At 44.3% G+C, this 19462-nt stretch overlaps 1 protein-coding gene across 3 annotated transcripts in view; it reads right to left on the bottom strand.

Moving 5' to 3' along the window:
• The window catches only part of numbl (NUMB like endocytic adaptor protein), an 80168-nt gene that overhangs the window by 37370 nt on the left and 23336 nt on the right, over nucleotides 1-19462 (bottom strand). Inside the window, exon 1 of one of the 3 annotated variants that reach the window (XM_031796070.1) lies at nucleotides 13571-13930. The exons of the other annotated variants lie outside the window; for them this stretch is intronic. Within the exon in view, the coding sequence (XP_031651930.1) occupies nucleotides 13571-13611 (41 nt within the window). The 5' untranslated portion in view covers nucleotides 13612-13930. Of the gene's footprint in view, nucleotides 1-13570; nucleotides 13931-19462 lie in introns of those variants that run through there. 3 annotated transcript variants of the gene reach the window in all.

The raw sequence follows: 19462 nt of genomic DNA, 5'->3' as shown, positions 1-19462 counted from the left end.
CTGTTGTATTCGGTTGTATTCAGCATTTCACAGTAAGGTCTAGTACACCTGTTGTATTCGGGTTGTATTCAGCATTTCACAGTAAGGTCTAGTACACCTGTTGTATTCGGTTGTATTCAGCATTTCACAGTAAGGTCTAGTACACCTGTTGTATTCGGGTTGTATTCAGCATTTCACAGTAAGGTCTACTACACCTGTTGTATTCGGTTGTATTCAGCATTTCACAGTAAGGTCTACTACACCTGTTGTATTCGGTTGTATTCAGCATTTCACAGTAAGGTCTAGTACACCTGTTGTATTCGGTTGTATTCAGCATTTCACAGTAAGGTCTAGTACACCTGTTGTATTCGGGTTGTATTCAGCATTTCACAGTAAGGTCTACTACACCTGTTGTATTCGGTTGTATTCAGCATTTCACAGTAAGGTCTACTACACCTGTTGTATTCGGCGCATGTGACAAATAAGATTTGATTTGAATAATGCCAACAGCCTGAGACGAATAAAAACAAATAGGAACATCAGGCTTTATCAAGTTTTTTTTACAGAAATGTTTGGCGATCGACTAGGAATGCCTTGGAGATCGACCAGTAGATCGCTCTCGACTGCTCTAGAAAGTTGAGTGAAGTTCAATCTCGTGGTTCTCTATGTGGGCTGAGATTTCTTCTGCGAGGCAGTCCCGGGGGGAGGTGCGTGGGAGTCCCACGCAGCTTAGAGGGAACATTGGTTGAAGGTAGCTGAAAGCTGGGACTAAAAACAAACTAAAGATAAATCATGTAAATCATACTGTCCGTGAAATGTATGTAGTATGTATGTGTGTAGTATGTATAAGCTGGAAGTGGAAGCATTGTTGTATTGTTGTCCAAGCATTGTTGTCCATTAGTTTACTCCAATTAGGGGAGAGGTGGCAGGGTAAGGGGAAAATGATAAAGAAGGGTAGGGGTGGAATACAGAAGACGGTCCTATTTGGCGAAAGACCAAGTCCATATTATGGCAAAACAGCTCAAATAAGCAAAGAGAAATGACAGTCCATCATTACTTTACAACATGAAGGTCAGTCACAATGGAACATTTCATGAACTTTGAACGTTTCTTCAAGTGCAATTGCAAAAACCATCAAGCGCTATGATGAAACTGGCTCTCATGACACCCACCACAGGAAAGGAAGACCCAGAGTTAGCTCTGTGCAGAGGATACGTTCATTAGAGTTACCAGCCTCAGAAATCGCAGCCCAAATAAATGCTTCACAGAGTTCAAGTAAAGGACACGTCTCAACATTAACTGCTCAGAGGAGACTGAGTGAATCAGGCCTTCATGGTTGAATTGTTGCAAAGAAACCACTACTGAAGGAAACCAATAAGAAGAGACTTGCTTGGGTCAAGAAACACGAGAAATGGACATTAGACCGGTCGAAATCTGTCCTTTGGTCCAAATTTTAGATTTTTGGTTACAAAGTAGGTGAATAGATGATATCCACATGTGTGGTTCCCAGCTTGAAGCACGGAGGAGGTGTGATGGTGTGGGGGTGCTGGTGACACTGTCAGGGATTTATTTGGAAATCAATGCACACTTTACCAGCATGGCTACCACAGCATTCTGCAGCGATACGCCATCCCATCTGGTTTGCACTTAGTGGGACAATAATTTGTTTTTCAACAGGACAATGACACAACACACCTCCAGGCTGTGTAAGGGCTATTTGACCAAGGAGAGTGATGGAGTGCTGCATCAGATGACCTGGCCTCTACAATCACCCAACGTCAACCCAATTGAGATGGTTTGGGATGAGTTTGACTGCAGAGTGAAGGAAAATCATCGGACAAGTGCTCAGCATATATGGGAAATCCTTCAAGACTGTTGGAAAAGCATTCCAGGTGAAGCTGGTTGAGAAAATGCCAAGAGTGTGCAAAGCTGTCATCAAGGCAAAGGGTGGCTACTTTGAAGAATCTAAAATCTAAAATATATTTAGATTTGTTGAAAAAAATGTTGGTTACTGCATGATTCCATATGTTGTTGCATAGTTTTGATGACACTTCCAGCGCCGACAGAGATGGCCGCCTCGCTTCGCGTTCCTAGGAAACTATGCAGTTTTTTGTTTTTTTACGTGTTATTTCTTACATTGGTACCCCAGGTCATCTTAGGTTTCATTACATACAGTCGAGAAGAACTACTGAACATAAGAGCAGCGTCAACTCACCATCAGCACGACCAAGATTATGACTTTCGCGAAGCGGATCCTGTGATCTGCCTTTCACCCAGGACAACGGAATGGATCCCAGCCGGCGACCCCAAAAAACGACTTCGAAAAAGGGGAAAACGAAGCGGTCTTCTGGTCAGACTCCGGAGATGGGCACATCGTGCACCACTCCCTAGCATTCTCCTCGCCAATGTCCAGTCTCTTGACAACAAGGTTGATGAAATCCGAGCATGGGTAGCATTCCAGAGGGACATCAGAGACTGTAACGTTCTTTGCTTCATGGAAACATGGCTCACTGGAGTGACGCTATCGGAGACGGTGCAGCCAGCTGGTTTCTCCAATCACGCCGACAGAAACAAACATCTTTCTGGTAAGAAGAGGAGCGGGGGCGTATGCTTTATGGTTAACGTGACGTGGTGTGGCCAAAACAACATACAGGAACTCAAGTCCTTCTGTTCACCTGATTTAGAATTCCTCACAATCAAATGTAGACCGCATTATCTACCAAGGGAATTCTCTTCGATTATAATCACAGCCGTATATATTCCCCCCCAAGCAGACACATCGATGGCTCTGAACTAACTTTATTTGTTTCTTTGCAAACTGGAATCCATATATCCGGAGGCTGCATTCATTGTAGCTGGGGATTTTAACAAGGCTAATCTGAAAACAAGACTCCCAAAATTTTATCAGCATATCGATTGCGCAACCAGGGCTGGAAAAACCTTGGATCATTGCTATTCCAACTTCCGCGACGCATATAAGGCCCTGCCCCGCCCTCCTTTCGGAAAAGCTGACCACGACTCCATTTTGTTGATCCCTGCCTACAGACAGAAACTAAAACAAGAAGCTCCGGCGCTGAGGTCTGTTCAACGCTGGTCAGACCAATCTGATTCCACACTCCAAGACTGCTTCCATCACGTGGACTGGGATATGTTCCGTATTGCGTCAGACGACAACATTGACGAATACGCTGATTCGGTGTGCGAGTTCATTATGTGCGTTGAAGATGTCGTTCCCATAGCAACGATTAAAACATTCCCAAACCAGAAACCGTGGATTGATGGCAGCATTCGCGACTACCGCCCCGTAGCACTCACTTCCGTCATCATGAAGTGCTTTGAGAGACTAGTCAAGGACCATATCACCGCCACCCTACCTGACACCCTAGACCCACTCCAATTTGCTTACCGCCCAAATAGGTCCACAGACGATGTAATCTCAACCACACTGCACACTGCCCTAACCCATCTGGACAAGAGTAATACCTATGGGAGAATGCTGTTCATCGACTACAGCTCGGCATTTAACACCATAGTGCCCTCCAAGCTCGTCATCAAGCTCGAGACCCTGGGTCTCGACCCCGCCCTGTGCAACTGGGTACTGGACTTCCTGACGGGCCGCCCCCAGGTGGTGAGGGTAGGCAACAACATCTCCACCCCGCTGATCCTCAACACTGGGGCCCCACAAGGGTGCGTTCTGAGCCCTCTCCTGTACTCCCTGTTCACCCACGACTGCGTGGCCACACACGCCTCCAACTCAATCATCAAGTTTGCGGACGACACAACAGTGGTAGGCTTGATTACCAACAACGACGAGATGGCCTACAGGGAGGAGGTGAGGGCCCTCGGAGTGTGGTGTCAGGAAAATAACCTCACACTCAACGTCAACAAAACTAAGGAGATGATTGTGGACTTCAGGAAACAGCAGAGGGAACACCCCCCTCTCCACATCGATGGAACAGTAGTGGAGAGGGTAGTAAGTTTTAAGTTCCTCGGCGTACACATCACAGACAAACTGAATTGGTCCACCCACACAGACAGCATCGTGAAGAAGGCGCAGCAGCGCCTCTTCAACCTCAGGAGGCTGAAGAAATTCGGCTTGTCACCAAAAGCACTCACAAACTTCTACAGATGCACAATCAAGAGCATCCTGTCGGGCTGTATCACCGCCTGGTACGGCAACTGCTCCGCCCACAACCGTAAGGCTCTCCAGAGGGTAGTGAGGTCTGCACAACGCATCACCGGGGGCAAACTACCTGCCCTCCAGGACACCTACACCACCCGATGTCACAGGAAGGCCATAAAGATCATCAAGGACAACAACCACCCGAGCCACTGCCTGTTCACCCCGCTATCATCCAGAAGGCGAGGTCAGTACAGGTGCATCAAAGCTGGGACCGAGAGACTGAAAAACAGCTTCTATCTCAAGGCCATCAGACTGTTAAACAGCCACCACTAACATTGAGTGGCTGCTGCCAACACACTGACTCAACTCCAGCCACTTTAATAATGGGAATTGATGGGAAATTATGTAAAATATATCACTAGCCACTTTAAACAATGCTACCTAATATAATGTTTACATACCCTACATTATTCATACGTTCTCTATACATATATACTATACTATACTATACTATACGTTATTCTATACGTATATACTGTACTCTATATCATCTACTGCATCCTTATGTAATACATGTATCACTAGCCACTTTAACTATGCCACTTTGTTTACATACTCATCTCATATGTATATACTGCACTCAATACCATCTACTGTATCTTGCCTATGCCGCTCTGTACCATCACTCATTCATATATCTTTATGTACATATTCTTTATCCCCTTACACTTGTGTCTATAAGGTAGTAGTTTTGGAATTGTTAGCTAGATTACTTGTTGGTTATTACTGCATTGTCGGAACTAGAAGCACAAGCATTTCGCTACACTCGCACTAACATCTGCTAACCATGTGTATGTGACAAATAAAATTTGATTTGATTTGATTTGACTTTTATTCTACAATGTAGAAAATAGTAAAAATAAAGACAAACCCCTGAATGAGTAGGTGTGTCCAAACTTTTGACTGATACTGTATATTTACAACAACAAAAATATCAATATATATATACACACTACCATTCAAAAGTTTGGGGTCACTTAGAAATGTCCTTGTTTTTGAAAGAAAATTGAATTTTTTGTCCAGCTTAACCATATGGTACGTAAGAAGTGCCCATCAAGCCAATCCAATTTGTGGGAGGTGTTTCAGGAAGCAATGGGTGAAATCTCTTCAGATTACCTCAACAAATTGACAACTAGAATGCCAAAGGTCTGCATGGCTGTAATTGCTGCAAATGGAGGATTCTTTGACGAAAGCAAAGTTTGAAGGACACAATTATTATTTCAATTAAAAATCATTATTTATAACCTTGTCAACGTCTTGACTATATTTCTATTCATTTTGCAACTCATTTCATGTATGTTTTCATGGAAAACAAGGACATTTCTAAGTGACCCCAAACTTTTGAACGGTAGTGTATATCCGGGGGGATTGGAGACAAAAACATGTAATACTGAGAGACTCAGAGCAAGAAAAGTCTGCTCGTCCCCACGACAACCGGCTGTTTCCACTCCCCCTCTCTCCATCCCACATATCCTACCCCCTCCCTCCACCCCTTCTCTGTGTGTGTCTCGTTGTGGAATGAGGGAGCGGAACCAAGCCCACATAAACGGGGGTAGCAGTGTTTTGACTACTGTCTGACCCTGGGAGAACAGGTCGGCCCCACTTCATTCCAGTGATACGCAACTCTGGGGTCAGCGGTCCTTCCTGCTGATGTCACATTAGCCATAGTTCATTTGATACAGAGATAAACCCCTGAGGAGAGGACAGGCCAGAACTGTATAGGAACCCTGCTAATACATCATCATCTGTAGTCTGCACTGGCAACACTCACAAATACAACAGTAATGCTCTAGTGGTTACAGTACAGTATGAAGGCCTGTGTACTGGAATGGGATGGTTATGCATATTACTATGAGCGTGGGCTGGTGCGTGTGCGTGTGTGCGTGCGTGAGTGTGTGAAAGCTAATGTGGAGAGACAGCTGGAACAGAGGCTGTCATGTGTAGAGGCAGGCTTCAGCCTGACGTACTGACACTCTCTCTAACCAGCACAGACTTCCTGTCTGCCTGTCTGCCTGGGACGGTCTCCTCCCTACCCTCCATCACCCCTGTTCATCCACAGTTCACCAGCCCTGGGTCCTATTCCTTTTACACCAAAGAGAAGAACACAGGATGAAACAGGGAGGGAATACCTGAACTTGTACAATAAGAAATGCTCATTTCCATTTTCCGTTTAAAAAAATGGTTACGTGTCGTTATGAATATAACCCAGGTCTTTCTACCACTGTCACTATGCTAGCGACTGCCTGTAGCACCCCCATCCATCACATAGCACCACTCTCTCACCCATCATTGTGTAACTAAACTAGAGGTCGACCGATCATGATTTTTCAACGCCGATACCGATTATTGGAGGACCAAAAAAAAGCCGATACAGATTAATCTGCCTATTTTTTAAACATTTATTTGTAATAATGACAATTACAACAATACTGAATGAACACTTACTTTAACTTAATATAATACATCAATAAAAATCAATTCAGCCTCAAATAAATAATGAAATATGTTCAATTTGGTTTAAATAATGCAAAAACAGAGTGTTGGAGAAGAAAGTAAAAGTGCAATATGTGCCATGTAAAAAAGCTCATGTTTAAGTTCCTTGTTCAGAACATGAGAACATATGAAAGCTGGTGGTTCCTTTTAACATGAGACTTCAATATTCCAAGGTAAGAGGTTTTAGGTTGAATTTAATATAGTATTTATAGGACTATTTCTCTCTATACCATTTGTATTCCATATACCATTGACTATTGGATGTTCTTATAGGCACTTTAGTATTGCCAGTGTAACAGTATAGCTTCCATCCCTCTCCTCGCCCCTACCTGGGCTCGAACCAGGAACAGAGCAAGGGGAAGAGCAAGGGGAACAACTACGCCAAGTCTCAGAGCGAGTGACGTTTGAAACGCTATTAGCGTGCACCCCGCTAACTAGCTAGCCATTTCACATCAGTTACACCAGCCTAATCTCAGAGGGTGATAGACTTGAAGTCATAAACAGCTCAATGCTTGAAGCATTGCAAAGAGCTGCTGGCAAAACGCACAAAAGTGCTGTTTGAATGAATGCTTACGAGCCTGCTGCTGCCTACCACCGCTCAGTCAGACTGCTCTATCAAATATCAAATCATAGACTTAATTATAACACAGAAATACAAGCCTTTGGTCATTAATATGGTCGTTAATATTTGGTCATTAATATGGTCGGAAACTATCATTTCGAAAACAAAACGTTTATTATTATCGCATATACCCTGACTCTGCGTGCAATGAACGCAAGAGAAGTGACACAATTTCCCCTGCTTAATATTGCCTGCCAACCTGGATTTATTTTAGCTAAATACGCAGGTTTAAAAATATATACTTCTGTGTATTGATGTTATGAAAGGCATTGATGTTTATGTTTAGGTACACGTTGGAGCAACGACAGTCCTTTTTCCGCGAATGCGCACCACATCGATTATATGTAACACAGGACACGCTAGATAATCTAGTAATATCATCAACCATGTGTAGTTAACTAGTGATTATGATTGATTGATTGTTTTTTATAAGATTAGTTTAATGCTAGCTAGCAACTTACCTTGGCTTCTTACTGCATTTGAGTAACAGGTAGGCTCCTCGTGGAGTGCAATGAGAGGCAGGTGGTTAGAGCGTTGGACTAGTTAACCATAAGGTTGCAGGATTGAATCCTCGAGCTGACAAAAAAAATCTGTTGTTCTGCCCCTGAACAGGCAGTTAACCCACCGTTCCTAGGCCGTCATTGAAAATAAGAACGTGTTCTTAACTGACTTTCCTAGTTAAATAATATATTTTTTTTTAATCGGCCAAATCGGTGTCCAAAAATACTGATTTCCGATTGTTATGAAACCTTGAAATCGCCCGTAATTAATCGCCTATTCCGATTAATCGGTCGACCTCTAAACTAAACATTGCAAGTCGAGGGCCAGTAGGAGGCACTCTTTCCTCTGGTCTAAAGAAAATATCCCAATGACCCAGGGCGGTGATTGGGGACATTGCCCTGTGTAGTAGGGTGCCGTCTTTCGGGTGGGACATTAAAAAGGTGTCCTGACTCTGTCGTCACTAAAGATCCCATGGCACTTATCAAAAGAGTAGGGGTGTTAACCCTGGTGTCCTGGCTAAATTCCCAATCCATCGCAGTCACCTAATCATCCCCAGTTTACCCTCCCCTGTAACTATTCCCCAGGTCGTTGCAGTAAATCAGAATGTGTTCTCAGCCAATTCACCTGGTAAAATAAGGTTAAAGAAGAAATAATAATATTCCCCTCAATCCCCACCAAACATCATTCCACCTTCACACTTACTCTATAGCACCTCCCTCTCTGTCCCTGTCTCTCTCTCCATCCCCTCTCATAGTTCTTCCAGCAGACACTCTCTCTCATTCCACATCTACATTCATGTCAGTTAGGCCATGCCGTAATTCAATCACCCTCCAACACGGTAATATGAACCATGCATGCCTTGCGTAGGCTGTGATGGCAGTGTGGGCGACAAGCAGGACTGTGGACTCTGATGTGAGGGAGGTTATACTGAATTACAGAGCATTCGGAAAGTATTCAGACCCATTCCCTTTTTCCACATTTTGTTACGTTACAGCCTTATTCTAAAATTGATTTAAATTATATTTATTCTTTATAAATCTACACACAGTACCCCATAATGACAAAGTAATAACAGGTTTTCATAAATTTTGCCAAATGTATAAAAAATAAAATACTTTATTTACATAAGTATTCAGACACTTTGCTATGAGACTCAAAATTGAGCTCAGGTGCATCCTGTTTCCATTGATCATCCTTGAGATGTTTCTACAACTTTTTCGGAGTCCACCTGTGGTAAATTCAATTGATTGGACATGATTTGGAAAGGCACACAGTTGACAATGCATGTTAGAGCAAAAACCAAGCCATTAGGTCAAAGGAATTGTCTGTAGTGCTCCGAGAAAGGATTGTGCTGAGGCATTGATCTGGGTAAGGGTACCAAAACATTTCTGCAGCATGAAGGTCTGAAAGAACACAATGGCCTCCATCATTCTTAAATGGAAGAAGTTTGGAACCACCAAGACTCAAACTGAGCAATCGGGGGTAGAAGGGCCTTGGTCAGGGAGGTGACAAAGAACCTGATGGTCACTCTGAAAGAGTTCCAGAGTTCCTCTGTGAGATGGGAGAATCTTCCAGAAGGACAACCATCTCAGCAGAACTCCACCAATCAGGCCTTTTCAGGCCTTTATGGTAGAGTGGCCAGACAGCAGCCACCTAACAGTAAAAGGCACATGACAGCCCGCTTGGAATTTGCCAAAAAGCACCTAAAGGACTCTCAGACCATGAGAAACAAGATTCTCTCTGGTCTGATGAAACCAAAATTGAACTCTTTGGCCTGAATGCCAAGCGTCACATCTGGGGGAAACCTGGCATCATCCCTGCGGTGAGGCATGGTGGTGGCAGCATCATGCTGTGGGGATGCTTTTCAGTGGCAGGGATTGGGAGACTAGTCAGGGTCAAGGGAAAGATGAACGGAGCAAAGTACAGAGAGATCCTTGACGAAAACCTGCTCCAGAGCGCTCAGGACCTCAGACTGGGGCGAAGGTTCACCTTCCAACAGGACAACAACCCTAAGCACACAGCCAAGACAATGCAGGCGTGGCTTCGGGACAAGTCTCTGAATGTCCTTGAGTGGCCCAGCCAGAGCCCGGACTTGAACCCGATAGAACATCTCTGGAGAGACCTGAAAATAGCTGTGCAGCGACTCTCCCCATCCAACCTGACAGAGCTATAGAGGGTCTGCAGATAAGAATGGGAGAGACTCCCCAAACACAGGTGTGCCAAGCTTGTAGCGTCATACCCAAGAAGACTCAAAGCTGTAATCGCTGTCAAAAGTGCTTCAACAAAGTGCTGAGTCAAGGGTCTGAAAACCCATTTTTACTTTGTCATTATGGGGTATTACATGTAGATTGATAAGGGGGGGAAATCGATTTTATCAATTTTAGAATAAGGCTGTAACGTAAGAAAATGTGGAAAAAGTCAAGGGGTCTGAATACTTTCTGAATTCACTGTATAACCTCTGGGAACAACAGGGAACAACAAACACACTCACATCGCACGCAGCACAAACATTAATACACACACTCATACTCACACATATCCCCCCTCTCACCCACACTTCCAAACAGCCTTGACCCAGATGGGTGTGGGAGTTAGAACACACAGGGCATCAGTTCGGGTGGTCAAGTAGTTGATGTACTGTACCTCGGCATGGCAACGGACATAATTTGCTTTAAACAGGCTGCGACACAGACACTCAGTCAGCCCTTCCTGTGGATCTAATGCAATAAGGAAGAAGAAGACACAGGCCGAGGGGCTTCTGGGAAGACCACTGCTTAGAAGGTCCAATGCCCAAACTTAATTAGACTGAGCCACGGGCTGGTCAGTGAGTTAGTCAGTTAGTATAATGAGTGATGCCCTGCCCTGGTCTCTGACTGCCTGTCACTCACACTACTCTGCTCTGCTCTGCTGGTGTCTGGGATTCCTCAGCATATAAAGTACATCAGCATATAAATTTAAATACATCAGCCTAAAACCCAGCCTAAAAACCCCAAACAGCAAGCAATGCAGGTGTAGAAGCACGGCCATGCACAGCCATGCACAGCCATGCACAGCCATGCACAGCCATGCACAGCCATGCACAGCCATGCACAAGTACATGCACAAGTACATGCACAAGTACATGCATAAGGTGCATCACCACGACAACAGGTGAGGCGGTGGGACTCTCTGGAAGTAGTTCCACAAACCCACTAATAGAACACCATATTAGTACTGAACACGCCTGACAACACAGTCATGGGAATACGTTTAAAGTTGTCACGTTATTGATTATTTATGGCCGCGGAGACACATTTCAAGCGCAAACAGCTAGTGTGACGGAGGGCGCAAAAAAACAAACAAATATTAAATGCATAAGTCATAACGCTGAAAGGCATCAAATATGCCTTATCAGTATTTGTCTTGTTTGTGCAAAGGCAGCATTTTTCTCTCCAGAAGATTAGTACAAACTTAACAGCTCAGAGCTCTTCCTGATTCTATTGAAATGTACGGCACAGTAAACTACGTCTTGCTATTCTGTAAGGCTACAGGTCAGAATAACCTTCTGCGTGTGTATGTGGATGGGGTCGCTTCAGTGTGTGTGTGTGTGTGCGTGTGTGTGTGTGTGTGTGTGTGTGTGTGTGTGTGTGTGTGTGAGTGTGGATGGGGTCGCTTCAGTGTGTGTGTGTGTGTGTGTGTGTGTGTGTGTGTGTGTGTGTGTGTGTGTGTGTGTGTGTGTGTGTGTGTGTGTGTGTGTGTGTGTGTGTGTGTGTGTGCGTGTGCGTGTGCGTGCGAGCGTGGGATGTTCTGCTCTCTGTTTCCATTATATATACACATCATCGAAGAAGAAGAAGAAGAAGAAGAAGAAGGGGTCGAGTGAGTGTGCCAACTGCCAAGGCCGAGTTGGAATTTCCATAGTGACTTTCCAGTTGTCAAACATACACTCACCCAGACCAGTACTACCAAGCATACATACTGCTAACTAGAAGACAGCAAATTGACTTCCCATTACGGTCATTACTATTTAGTGTCAATTTATCAAAAGCATTTATCATAATGTATATACAGTAAAGATACAACAGCAGAGTCTAAGCAGTGTCATTTCATTTTCTGGCCACAAATCAATCTGCTTCCCCAAACACTTCCCTGCATCTCTGCCAAGTCAAAACGATGACTCAGCCAGGACATTCATATCAAACAGGACAGGAGCAACTTGAGACCAACAATGATCCAGTATTGTCTCTGCCTGTAGGATAAGATCACACAGAGACAGAGAGACACGTGGTTGCGTCTCAAACGGCAGCCTATTCCCTCTGTAGTGCACTACTTTTGACCAGGGCCCAAGTAGTGCACTACATAGGGAATAGGGTGCTGATTTGGGACGCATCCACAGTGAGACCTGTTAGGGAGCTTTAATGCTTGGGAATAACAAGCTAAAGGGTAACGGTAATACGGTATGGTATCTGTTTGCAATGTGAAGGTAAGACGTTCTATGCCAGGGGCACCGAGCCATATGGTAAAAGTAGAACCTATGTGCCATGTCAACTTTTCTCATCTCACAGACCTGCTACAAAATCAGAATATTTTGACTTATCTGTGTGGGTGGGGTAAATCCTACCCCAAGACTGTTTAATGTCCCTCCATCTTCCCAATGTCCCTCCCCAACACACAGCTGTGCCCTCATAGCTTAGTTACACTCCTCTTTCCTCTGTCCCTCCCTTTCTTCACAAACACAGGCTAAGCCCTCAGCCAAGGGCCTCTGAGTGAAGATGAGATACACAAGCTTGTCTGTGTGTGTTTGCTCCAAGACCCGATGAAAGACATGGAGATTAACAACAAAAACGCCTAAATCCCCCTGTGCCCTTGGCGGCGGGCAGAGAGAGATTGAGAGTGGATATGGCCGCCATGGGCGGTCCAGCTGGTCCAGGGTGTGCGTGTGTGGGGGGGGGGGGGGTCACTCCCAGGGCTAATGTAAAACTGTGGCAGGCATGTGAAGACCCCTCAGACCTATCGGCATGCTATCCTCGCTCTCCTCTTACCATGCCTTATCTGCCCAGACTAGACCCAGGCTAGACCCAGACTAGACATCCGCCACGAGCTGCCTAATCCTAAAGAGTCATTCAGACAAGAGCAAGTGTGCAGACAGCACTCACATTTCACCCTCCTCAAACACACACACACACACACACACACACACACACAGGAAACAACGTGTGAAGAATGCCTCTCTTTTCTCTCTCGTCTCAACATAAGAGAAGTATTTGTATTTGCCAATCACTCAAACAGACAAAAACAGTCCCGCTTTCTTCCTGTGGCTGCTTGGCTTGGCTACATGGCTTTTGCTGGCGGACCTTGTTGTTCTTCTGTGGTAGTGGTAAGATGACTAAGAGTCATCCTTTTCTGCTATGAAAACATCCCTAAACATTTAATGCCGCACACTCGGCACATAAACAAATGTTGGGTCTTTTGGCATATCAACTGAGAGTTTAATCTGCTCCATATGGGCACGGGGGCTAATACAGCTGCTAAGACTATAAGCTCTTGGAATAAGCTAGTAGACGCCCCGTCAGTTTCGACAGCTGCTGAAATGGCTGTGGCCAATAATAACCGAGGCTAATGCTATCTCTAACCACAGACAAGCTAGCGCTAGGCTATTGACCTGTGTTCACAGCTATGGTAGATAGGGTCAGCGTAGAGAGGAGAACAGATGGACAATTACTACCGTACTGTAACACATCAGCCTATCTACTTACTGTATCCTAATGTTACCACCCCCCCCCCTCCCCAACTCCCCCCCAGCCACAAACACTCACCTTAGCTCGATGGCCTCCCCCATCTCAGCGCTCAAACTCATCTCAGACCAGTGGAAGCAGAAGAAGAGGCAGAGCAGAGAGTAGTAGAAGAAGTGGAGAGACAATGACAATGATGATGGCGATGATGGGTGTTCAAAAATGAGAAAAAGAGAACGCCCTGATACTCGCAGCGGCAGAGGCAGAGGAGATCTAAACTAACAGAACATGTGATGAAAATCTGCTCGGGGATCGGAGAGCGAGAGAGAGAGACAGAGAGAGAGAGTGAGAGAGAGGGAGAGAAGAGAGAGAGAACCACACCTCTTCTTATGGGATTAACTTGGAGAAAAGGTGACCGACACATTCACACATGCACACAGCCCCCTGTCACCGTGTGTGTGTGTAATGTGTATGTGTTTCTCTAACACACACACACACATACACACACATTTCTGTCTGAATTGCCAGTGAGAGGGGCGGTTTGGTATCAGCCATCTCCAAAACCTGTCCGAGAGGGGAGCAGGGATTGGGAGGATGAAGAGGACAGACAGAGAGACACAGAGAGATGTAGAGAATGAGATAGGATGAGAGAGGAGAGGGGGGGGGGGGGTGATTAGGCAAGCTACGGTGGGCGCTGACACAGTTTCATACGTCCATCTGTGATGGCCAGTGAGGCTGGAGGCTGTAGGCAGGGGCTTGGGATGGATCGGGAGGGGAGGGTTTTTCTGACCAGGCAGCCTCAGCCTGGGAGCCACTCATTCACTAAGCACTTGACTGCTCCAAACACAAAGACACCCAGAGACAAGCAACCAACACCTTTCTCTCTCTGTCACTCCCCCTCCCCCTCTCCCTCTGCTCCTCTGTTGTTGGTATAGCTACAGCTGGAGAAGAGAGAGGTGAAGGGAGAGAACGAGGGAACGAGAGATAGCTAAGACCTATAAAAATAGACAGTGCGTGAGAGGAGGACAAAGAAAGAGAGATAGAGATGACAGAATTACTAAGAGAGACAGGAGAGAGAGATAGAGGCAGATAGCTACATAAAATGGGAGACAGCCAGAAAGAAAGTGTGTCCATCTGCGTTGTGTCATACAGATAGATTAGCTTGATTATTCACTGTGGGCAAAGCGTACAGCTGTGGGCTGAGCTCTCCCATAAGCCTATTAATGGTATAGTTATCGAACACAATGACCTCACAGGCTGGATGGGAACACATACTGCTCAGATTCCTCCTTACGTGACAAAAATGGCTTCCAAAGAATTCAATCAACCATTGTTTTAACCTCACATCAAACCCTAATCATTCCCGTGGTAACACTAGCTTGGCTATTCACCACTCACCAGAGCCCTGTTCTTGCTGTTGATTGCACTGGGGCTAACCATACAATTAGAATCTAGTCATTCTTTTTCTATGGAGCTAACTAGAGTGCACACCTAAATGAATTGTAGAAATTCAACCAAAATTGGCAACATTAGCTCCCGAGTGGTGCAGCGGTATAAGGCACTGCATTTCAGTGCTAGAGTCATGACGACCGGCGGTGATCGGGAGTCCCATAGGGTGCACACAATTGGTCCGGCATCGTCCGGGTAAGGGGAGGGTTTGGCCGGGGTAGGCCGTCATTATAAAATAAGAATTTGTTCTTGACTGACTTGCCTAGTTAAATAAATGTAAAAAAATATATGGAAAACCGGCAAAACAGTCTGAAAACAAACTATGAGTAATCTTCCCTTGTGGATTCCATTTAAAAATGTGGTATGTTTTTCCCATAGAATTGGGCATTAGAATACAGGATGGTTTTCTTGATGGTTTTCCAACTGTGTTGTTGTTCTTTTTCCCCATGGAATCCTGGAGTAGAGCAGGGGACGGCAAACTGGCGGCATGCAAGCCAAAACCGGCCTGTGAGTGACTTTTATTGCCCCCTTAAACAAAAAAATACAGTATATATATTTTGTGGGATTTTAGTTTTGGGTAAAAAAAGATTGTAAAATCACCAGGAATTCATATAAAAATGTGTGTAATTTAGGAAATTAATTTAGGAAACTTTTCCCAAGTATTCCCACGATTAAAGAAAGAGACATATGTGATTGTGTCTCAATATAATCAAGTTATATAATTATTGTTATTTTCAAATACAATCTCTTTCTGGGCTTAGTTGTGGTCAATTTGAGGTGTAAAAATGATTATAATTATGTTCCGGGCCTCTGACCATCCCCTCTGATAAAAATTGTCCCGCGGCTTAATTTAGTTGTCTATCCCTGAAGTCTATGTTTTACCCCAACAGAAATAGCCATGCAGCCTGGTATGGTGTGGTGTAGTGTGGCGTGGGACGATGTGGTGTGGCGTTGGGTGGCATGGTGTGGTGTGGGGCGGTGTGGTGTGGTGTGGAGTGCTGGACCGTGAGCCCTAGGCATTGTGAGCATTGATTGCTCTGTGTTGTTAATTGAACCTGTCCCAATTTCTCGTGACCCAAATGAGGGCCCACCAGTAGAGCTGGCTTGGTGTGTGTGTACATGTTTTCCTCCATGATCAAAACCACAATGTCCTGACAAGTCACCAGAATGTCCTGACAAGGTAGGAAAACAAATTTGAAGGGTTAGGTTTAGAGTTTGGGTGGGGTTAAAGTTAAGATTAGGGTTAAGGTTTAGGGTTAGGGTTAGGGGTTAGGGAAAATAGGATTTTGAATGGAAATATCTGTGCATTGACGCTCCCCGTCCAACCTGACAGAGCTTTAGAGGATCTGCAGAGAAGAATGGGAGAAACTCCACAAATACAGGTGCGCCATGCTTATAGGGTCATACCCAAGAAGACTCGAGGCTGTAATCGCTGCCAAAGGTGCTTCAACAAAAAGTACTGAGTAAAGGGTCTGAATACTTATGTAAATATCATATTTCATTATTAGAATTTCTAAAAACCTGTTTTTTATTTGTCATTATGGGGTATTGTGGTAGATTGGCGAGGGAAAAAAATAATTTAATCCATTTCAGAATAAGTCTGACGTTACAAAATGTGGAAAAAGTCAAGGGGTCTGAATACTTCCCGAATGCACCGTACATTTTTACTCCCCAAAAAATCCCCCAAATTCACGAAAACAAAGCTGTGTGTGTACTCTGATGTTCCACTATTGAGTGGCCTCAATGCTGTGTGTTTATGTGTGGTGGCACAATGTGTAAACCCTAATGTTTTACTGATGTTTTACTATGCTAGAGTAAGCACAGGACCTGCGGTGGTAGACACAGTCTGAACCAACAGACACGCACAAGCACACACATACGCACTCACGAACAGCCAAAACAATTATGATCAAATAGCCTACCTGTACATCACAGGAGGCTGCTGAGGGGAGGACGGCTCATAATACCTTCTGGAACGGAGCGAATGGAATGGCGTCAAACACATGGAAACCATGGAAACTATGTGCTGGATGTATTTGACACCATTCCACCTGGTCCGCCCCATCCATTATTAGGAGCATGTCCCCCCCCCCCCCCCCCAAATTAAGGTGCCACCAACCTCCTGTGCTGTACAAACGCTCGATACTAAATCATTTGTGCTTGTGAAAAAAAAACATGACAGACTCACATGCACTGCCATGCAAATCCACAATACACATCCCACTGGGCACAAACAGGTTGAATCAACGTTGTTTTAACGTAATTTGTCAACAGATTGTGACATGGAATCTACGTGGGAAATGCATTGGATTTGAAAAAAACTTTCAACTGTTGTTTTAAGGGTGAAATTTCAACCACGGGATTATGTCATCATGGTAACCAATTTTCAACATAGACAAACTTTTTATAAAATATATTGTATTTGTACCTTTGAAACAACATCAGATCTTCAACGTTATATCCACTATCAGAAAAATTAAACAATAGGCTAGGCAGCAACCCTGCTTAACTTTTGTCACTGACTATTACCAACGTGCTATCGTGAGAATGATTATTGAGAGATTTCTTAATAACTAGATTCCCTGTTGTTATCGAAGTGATTCCAAAGGGTAGGTTTAACAGAGAAAATGAAATGTAACCATACTTTCTAAGTCATATATCATCCATATTTAAACCTATATAGGATTTGCTAAGTCATCAACAGCTGTTGTTTCAATTTAACCCAGGGTTCAACTAAATATATACAATACATAAAGGCCTACAGTTTCAAGCTTTGCTTGATTTCAAATGTAATCTTCAAGTTGTTAACTAATATGTTGGATTCATGTCCCCATCTCAACCAAAAATCTAAGTTATAGAATAGGGCTAAATCAGATCACACTTTAAATGCACTTTAAATAAAGTGTGATTTGATTTAGTCCTTTTCTTTAACTTGTATTTTTGGTTGAGATGGAGACGTGAAATCCAACATATCAATTATTCATTTGTAAACAGACTGGAATTAAAGCCAGACTAAGTCAGACACAAAAAATACATCTCCGTCAAATGTTGACATTTAGTTGCACAATCGATATCACTTTAACAATACTTTCAGTAGCCTATCTATCATTACAAACTCATTTAACAGTATTTATTCAACCTTAAAATTAGTAACACATCCAAGGCCACATTTTGAGGTTATGTAACTATAAATGCCTTCTTATGTAATCATAGAATGTGTGCATGTTCAAGATATCATGCAAAGGTCGCAGGTCTGTGGAGATATTTCTAGAATAATCTGCGCAGAATCTCGGACAGCATTGAGCATTTTCAATGTAATCTCAACTGCAATCCAGGTCATTTGGTTTTGCTATTAGATGACGCACAGTGATAACACATGAGTTGTATAAATAAAAAATATCTGACATTGTATTCCCATTTATACTTTGCTGTGCTTTTAAATGGTTGAAAGCGAAGTTATAACACATTTACATGACAACTAAACCAAAAATCTGACATAGTTTTTCTATTGAAACTTGGTTGTGCTTTCAGATGGTTGAAAACACAGAGAAAACACATTGGGTATACAACAAACGTCTGGCTGTCTTTTTGAGTGGGCGAATAAAGGTTGAAATCTCATTGATCAACGTCTCAACCAAATATTACCCACATTTCCACTTTGAAATGAAGTGGTGTGCCCAGTGGGATTTGTGTACCTATTTTTCTAGCACAATATAGGCTACACAAACATTGCACCGCAAATTCAAAAATGTACATATTCTCACCGTAGGCAGCAACGCAGTGTCAAAATGTAACACAATAAATCACTAAGCCATGTACAAATTCAAGTCGGACTCAAATCAGTTTATATCTGAGTACAAGGTTTTCTGAAAGTGCTCATCTCATCTCCCCATTCTCAAACTCTGTGTCAGTTCTTTTCATTGAACAGACTCAGCTTGTTCCCTCTCATATTGGCATCGCTTTTCCTCGCTTTCCCTTATTCTATCAGTCAGCGATTCCTCATCTCCTCTCATCTCCCTCCTCCTCTCTCTCATCTCCCTCCTCCTCTCTCTCTTCCTCTCATCTCCCTCCTCCTCTCATCTCCCTCCTCCTCTCTCACTCTTCCCCTCTCCCTCCTCCTCTCTCATCTCCCTCCTCCTCTCTCTCTTCCTCTCATCTCCCTCCTCTCTCCCTCCTCCTCTCATCTCCCTCCTCCTCTCTCACCCTTCCTCTCTCCCGCCTCCTCTCAACTCCCTCCTCCTCTCAACTCCCTCCTCTCTTCCTCCTCCTCTCATCTCCCTCCTCTCTCCCTCCTCCTCTCAACTCCCTCGTCCTCTCAACTCCCTCCTCTCACCCTCCTCCTCTCATCTCCCTCCTCTCTCCCTCCTCCACTCATCTTCCTCCTCCTCTCATCTCCCTCCTCTCTCCCTCCTCCTCTCATCTCCCTCCTCTCTCCCTCCTCCTCTCATCTCCCTGCTCCTCTCAACTCCCTCCTCTCTCCCTCCTCCTCTCATCTCCCTCCAACTCTCTCCCTCCCTCCTCCTCTCT

The sequence above is a fragment of the Oncorhynchus kisutch genome, linkage group LG18 (genome assembly GCF_002021735.2).
Source record: "Oncorhynchus kisutch isolate 150728-3 linkage group LG18, Okis_V2, whole genome shotgun sequence".
Taxonomy (NCBI): domain Eukaryota; kingdom Metazoa; phylum Chordata; class Actinopteri; order Salmoniformes; family Salmonidae; genus Oncorhynchus; species Oncorhynchus kisutch.
This window is presented reverse-complemented; position numbering and strand designations above follow the sequence as displayed.